Source organism: Streptopelia decaocto, assembly GCF_964273445.1.
Source record: "Streptopelia decaocto genome assembly, chromosome: 3".
NCBI lineage: Eukaryota > Metazoa > Chordata > Aves > Columbiformes > Columbidae > Streptopelia > Streptopelia decaocto.
The window spans coordinates 18,342,727-18,349,285 of record NC_138656.1 but is presented as its reverse complement, the minus strand read 5'-3'; the positions used below and the strand labels follow the sequence as shown (position 1 = coordinate 18,349,285).

At 45.5% G+C, this 6,559-nt stretch overlaps 1 protein-coding gene across 1 annotated transcript in view; it reads right to left on the bottom strand.

The window, feature by feature from the left end:
• Positions 1-1,202: 1,202 nt before the first annotated feature.
• Positions 1,203-6,559, bottom strand: part of EHD3 (EH domain containing 3) — a 30,589-nt gene continuing 25,232 nt past the window's right edge. Inside the window, exons 4-6 of the mRNA XM_082047610.1 lie at positions 5,980-6,392; positions 4,798-4,962; positions 1,203-3,245 (exon numbers count right to left, since the gene is read on the bottom strand). Coding sequence (XP_081903736.1) covers positions 2,718-3,245; positions 4,798-4,962; positions 5,980-6,392 — 1,106 coding nt within the window. The 3' untranslated portion in view covers positions 1,203-2,717. The remainder of the gene's footprint in view (positions 3,246-4,797; positions 4,963-5,979; positions 6,393-6,559) is intronic.

Below are 6,559 nucleotides of genomic sequence, written 5' to 3'. Positions count from 1 at the left end.
ACCCCTTGTCCTATCACAACAGGCCCTGCTAAATCTGTCCCCCTTCCCTACAGGCCCCCTTTAAGTACTGAAAGGCCACAATAAGGTCTCCCTGGCGCCTTCTCCAGGCTGAAGAACCCCAACTCTCTCAGCCTGTCCTCACAGCAGAGCTGTTCCAGCCCTCTGATCATCTCTGTGGCTCCTCTGGCCCCTCTCCAACAGGTCCATGTCTTTCCTGTGCTAAGGGCTCCAGAGCTGGGCACAGGACTCCAGGTGGGTTCTCACCAGACCTCCTCCCATCCCTTTTGAGAGAACCAGTAATACTCTGCGTTTAAAGGAAGTGTCAGTTTTCCGCATGACGTGATAGGCACAAACAATGTGCTGTATGAGCATCCATCAGAAAATCACACCCACACAGAGGTAGGGCTGATGCAGGGTGCTCTGTTTAGCCTCAACCTTGTTCCTTGACTTGGTATCTGATAGAAACAAATTCCACAGAAAGACCTGGACAGCTCTAGCACTCTAAGGTAGTTGAACTGGACTGACACACACAGCCTGCTGACTTCTAAATTTGCATTTACTGCTGCTTGCCCTCCACCTTGGTTTCCTCTCTCACCCTGTACGAATGTTGAATGGAAACTCTGCCAACCATTGCAGCTCACACCTTCTTCCCAAGTGCTTCACCAGCACTGTGCTCACTGCTCTGTCTTATTCAGCCCATTTCACTGCCCTGTTCTGGGGACAATGATCACTGCGGTGAACATGTTAATAAAGGGCAAAGAAGACAAAGGTAAAATTAGAGCCAGCAAGATTTAAGTCTAAGGGGTTTTTGTGCCCTTTCCAGATCTTGATAAATTTGCAGCATTCTCATCCGTCACTGTCAGGAGGAAACTCTTTCAATATATTCCTTTTCCTAATGGAGTACATATTTCGTTGTTACCTCTGCCCTATGTTGAACAAGGTGAATCACGGGCACAATTCCACTTGCTTCAGCAAGTATCGAGGTTGTGATTAGACCGTCAGAAGAGAAAGGAGACGTTGCAGATGTTACCCAGCCATTCAGCACTGCGCACCAGAGTCCGGCAGGGCTGATCCACACACGCACGTTTGGGAATGCGCTAAGGACAATTGCCTCATTCTGGTGCATGTAGAAATAAGCTTTTTTTTTTTCCTCCCTCTTTTCAGCTGCATTGAATTTTGCTATATAAACAAATAGACAGATCTGGCCTTTCTTTTTTAATAATGTTTTAGGACCAGGGTACAAAAGAGGTTAATGCATTAATGTTTAAGACAAGTGATAAATGTACTGCAATAAGCACATCCTACATACACAGAATATATTTCTCTATATAATATGAACACAGAGATATAAAATAAGTTATATTTGTCTTTGTCTTTCATCACAGTAGGAGCTCAGCTTATATAAAGTGACAACAGGAATTGGAACAACACACTGCTCCAGAGCAACAACAGAAACCAGAAGAGCCTGTGCGTGTGTGTTTGGGAAACAAAATAGGAAATTGAAGGAGTTCTGCCAAAATTAGGTCTTCAAAACAAAAATTTCATAGAGCATGAAAGGGAGAAAGGTCTCGGCTCAGGGCAGAGGTTCTGGAGGGGATTGAGTGTTACTGTGTGGTGAGGAGGAGGGCGGGTGAAGGCTGTCAACATCTTGGCTATGTTTGCGGGGGCACAGGTGGAAGAGCAAGCTCTGCCCACTGCCCCGCTGTGTCCTCTGCTCTTATGACAGACCATCTACCCAGTGTGGGATTCTTGTCTTTGTGGTAAGAATGGGACCTACCAGCTTTCACTGTGCACGATGAGACTAAACCTATCACTTCACAGGAATGAGAAACACCACCATTGTTCAAAGAGAAAACACTATCCACTGGTTGTGACATGTTCGGTGAGCCCAGGAGCGGCGTTCCTCCCTTCTGACCCACCTGGTGTCTGCCTCTAGTGCCCCCTCCTTCGGTGTCCCTTGGGAGGGTGGTTCTCTTGGCTGTGCCTGCAGAACAAATCTCCCCTGGGGACTGAATGGGAGGCAGAGGTGATTGGGATTTCTTAGTGCCTGTCCCACAGCGAACAATGAGGAACTCCAGCTGCCCAGTTCAGAGCTGTTTCAGATTTTATTTGCATTTTTTTCTTTGAGGACAGGTAAACGCTTGTAAAATTTGCATCTAACAGTGAATCAAGGTTCCTAAAATTCTTAACTCTGGGGTTTAGTATCTAGTATTCTATTGTGGGCTTATGTTAATTAGGAAGTGCTCCTTATTTTGGCCAATAGCGTGGAGACCTTGTGATTTCTTCTTTACTATCAAGAATTCATACTCCTGAGGTTTGTGAGACCCATTAAACAGCAGAAGGTGCAGCCAAAGCTCAGGAGTGACACTGGCAGTTAGCAGATGTCTATTAGTGCCTATTCCACTCTCACAAAAGGCAGACCACTTCAGTTTTTGTTCTACTCCTGCCTATCAGATTCTTCTAGTCTTAACATGCTTTCTTTACCCTCATATTTACAGACTACACATGAGAAAGCAGGGACATTACACTGGAAGAGTTAGTTGCATATTATAATGAAGAAGGATTGGACTCTTTTGTTCTGCTTTAAGTTTTTTTTTCTTCATACAGTAAAATAGGTATAAATCCAAAGGTGATCTCACATCTAAAGGTATAATTTAAGTAAACATGTTTTTCTAGAGCTTTTTTTTGCCCTCCCTCTCCCCTGTGTAACCTTCCTTTCACTCTGTTATTTTCCTTTTGGACGGAGGGAGGAGATGGGAAGGGAGCTCATTTGGCAGCTCATGACCCTCCAACTTGACTTTAATGAGATGATTCGCCAAGGCAAACTCCTCATCATCCAGCATGCCATCTTTGTCGATGTCAGCCAGTTTCCATATCTTGCCCAGCACCGTGTTGGGCAGCTTAGACCTTACCATCTCCTTCTTCGCGTTGGCACCAGTTATTTTACCATCGACAGGTGAGAGTGTGTAGAAGATCTCATCATACATGGGCTTGTCCCTGGCCACCACCCACTCGGCATCATCAATCCCTTCACCAGCACCTTCGCCATAGCCATGGCCGAATGGACCATGCAAGGTGCCCTCAAAGGCTCCTCCCTTCACCATCTGGGTTGGCCGCTGCGACTCTTCCTGGCGTACGAGCACCATGAGCTGGGCGATGTCGTTGGCCAGCATGTCTTCCACGGTCTCCAGCAGCTTGCTCTTCAGAGGCTGGAACTTGCTAAAATCCTGGGCTTGCAGCTGATCCTTAAAGTGGGACAACATAACAAAGGGTGAGTGACATGGACGTGCGTAGTGCGGAAACAGTGCAGAGTGGGATGTCTGGCTGCTGTTTTGCTCAAAAAATTGCTACTGCAGAGGAGGAATGAGGAGTTTGGCATTCCCTCCTCTGATTGCCTCGCTCCTCTGCATGTGATGGGGTCTCCCTGGCTGGCCTTGCTCTTAACCTGAACCTTCTTTAAGCCCTAATCTACAGAAAATGGTCTTCCCAGCTTACAAAGCATGGCTGACATGGTGCAGAGAGGCAACTGGTTTACTCCAAGGCCCAGATGACAGCCATAAGCAAGACTCCTCCTTTCCAAGCCATGTACAAATGCTCTCCTTGAAGACCAAATTGTTCAAGGCAAACTGGTTGTGCAGCTCTTGCTACATCCTCCAGCCAGTGCTCTGCATTTTCTCACACTCTGCACTCTGGGAAGGAGGTGCCACTCTGACAAAAGACTACTTTTCTAGAAAAATCCTTGTCATTATGCAGTGCATCCTTCAGGTGCCATAAAGATAGCAGCATGTCTGTAAAGACATGAGCATTTATTACAGCACAGCTGAGTTTCTGCAATTTTCACAGCTAAGCAAAAGTGCTTTGAGCAGGGACTGCACATAACTTTCTCCTAAGAACTGCAAAATTACCTACAGCTTTATACTTCACAGTCTACTTGTTAAATTCTATCTATTCACTCCTCCTGGAGTGGTATAGTTATTTTTAAACACTTAAACACGCATATTAAGCAGCAGTGAATGGGATCCTCTATTGGTTACACTCCACAGATCTCATTCTCAAGAACTTATGGAAAGTACATTGTAAAAAAAAAAGCAGCAGATGCTGTGTTTTCCATAGAGAGCTAGTAATGACTTCAACAGCTATTAACTGAGAACAGGTTTCTGCTTGGACTGAAGCCACACAGCAACGTTGCAGTGTCCAGCATTGTTTGAATATACAATACAAGGCCCTGATCCAAGATTCTTTGAAGTGTTTGACTTAGATGAACACTGTGTCAGGTCTCAGCTCTGCAGAAAAGAAAACCTGCTTCTCTGCTTAAAGCAGAAAAAGGGGCTTTAAGTTTTCACAGCCTCCTTTCTCTCTGAGTCTTTCTAGAAACAAAGAGTGAACTAGAAGACAAAAAAAAAATATAGCTCTTGAGAAGAGGCATGGACATAGGCTTTTCAGGAGATTTATCTTTCCTTTTAATATAGATTAACAGTATTTTTAGGACTGAGAAATCTGAAAGTGGAACCTGGGCTTAAAAAATAAAAGTGGAAAAAATAATCTTCTGTAAAGTGCTATTCAGGCAAAGACCTGCGAAATGAAAGCAGCTGAAGCTTCATGTGACCTCTGTGCACAAAGTGTTTATGCCCAAATATAGCCTGCACACAGCCCAAGGCCCGTCTCAGTGCTACAACAGGCCTTTTGCATGGGCAACAACAATCAAGGTCTGCGGGGTTTCTGCCATAATCCCTGTGGTTACTCTTAATGCTCTTTTCCTTGGATGTTTGGTGCTCTGGCCAAGATGCTCCTACTTACCTGCATCTTTCTCAGATTAGGGAAGTCTCCTGGTGAGATCTGATGCTCCCGTTCAATCCTGGCATAAATCTCTCCCAAATTGTTAACAAGCTCTTTCTTTTTATTGTCTTTCCCAAACATTGAGGGCATTTCCTTCTTTAAGGAACTGATGATGTAGGCATGGACCTGAAGGGCATTAAATTACAGGGAATGAAGAAGACAAGTGTTAAAGACCACATCGGAAAATTCTTCATAGCAGGGAGTATCTGTGCCTAGGATTCAACCCCACTTTGTCCCACCCTCAAGAGCAAGCTCAGCTCCGTGGTTTGCCTCTACCTACTGGTTATTGCTGCAGTGCTGAGAGTTGCTCAGCTGTGCTGAGACAAGGTGGAGACAGTGTATGAGGTCTTGAGCATACAGAGAGTAACATTCATATACACTTCCTGGAGGGAGTGGTGGGTTATTTCTTTTAATTCCACTGGGAATGGCCTTGCAGGGAATAGTCCCTTTCCAGTCCAAACCAAACACACACGTTTTGGAGCTCTCTAGACTTTGTTTAATGCTTTAGCATGAATACTAGTCCTTAACTTATGTGACATGCTGGCTTTTTTCTTTGAATAGTGGACCCAGTGTTTTCTCTTAGAAATGAAGAGCCTTGCACATAAAGCTTTTTAGGGATCTTTTGAACTCTTTTTCTCAATTGGTATGGGTTTCTTCCCTGTATTATGAGGGGGCTTCATTCAATTCAAATATTCAGTGCTACGGCAGTCTTATTTGCCATTCTAGTGAGTCTCCACCTTATCTACATCCATCTAAGCCAGGTAGCTCTCTTGGCTAAGAAGGTTTAAGGCAAAAGACCTAGAGCTTATCAGTTCCCTTGGTGTATGATTCTGACATACTGAACTGGTCCTAATTCTCAAGTTGCTACCACAGAGCAACTGCTTTTCCAGATCCTTTCAAGTGCTACCTGTTTTGATCTGTGACTGTCTTCCTCACCCTGGCTGTTATGATTGACACACCAAGCAAAGGAGGTGCTTTCTGACTTGAACTGCATAGGGCTAATATATACTGGGTCTGAGTGAAATGGGGTGGAAAAAGAGTAGGATCCACCAGGTCTGCAAGCCAAACTGGCTGAAACCACTTCCCCATAGCCTGCATACTGCAGACAGTCCAAACTGCATGTTCACCTATGCTAACACCCACCTTGGCCAGCCGTGCTCGCTTGATGAGATCATTCAGCTTTCTCAGGGCTGCGTTGCGGGGCAGGCTCTGGATATCCCTGAACAGGTCCTGCTCCTCTGCCTCAAACAACTTGCGGTTGTCAGGGATGAGCAACGGATGGGACCAGAAGGAGCCAATGTAGACTCTGATGACCTCAGGAGTGTTGACGATCTTTCCCAGGGACCACATGAGGGCACCGTACACTCGCATCAGCTGTTGAGTCTCTATCTGGTCAGCCTTGTTGAGAACAACTCTCATCTTGTCCTCATGGTTCTTCAGGGCCTTGATGACCTCAGAGAATTCATCAGAGATGTCCAGCTTGTGTGCATCGAAAAGGAGAATGATGCGGTCAACCCGCTCTGCAAACCACTCCAGTACAGCGGCGAAATCGTAACCTGCAAGGGGTGGAGGAAAAGCAGTGGGAGTGGTGAAGCCTGCTTGGTGTGCCTGACCTGTGCCAGCTGAGGCTAAGCTTGCAATGAGGAAGCTTCCCCACTAGATCAGGTAGCTTGATAAAGGAAACATGAAACATCATTCTTTGTCTCAAAGAAGGTGGAGATGA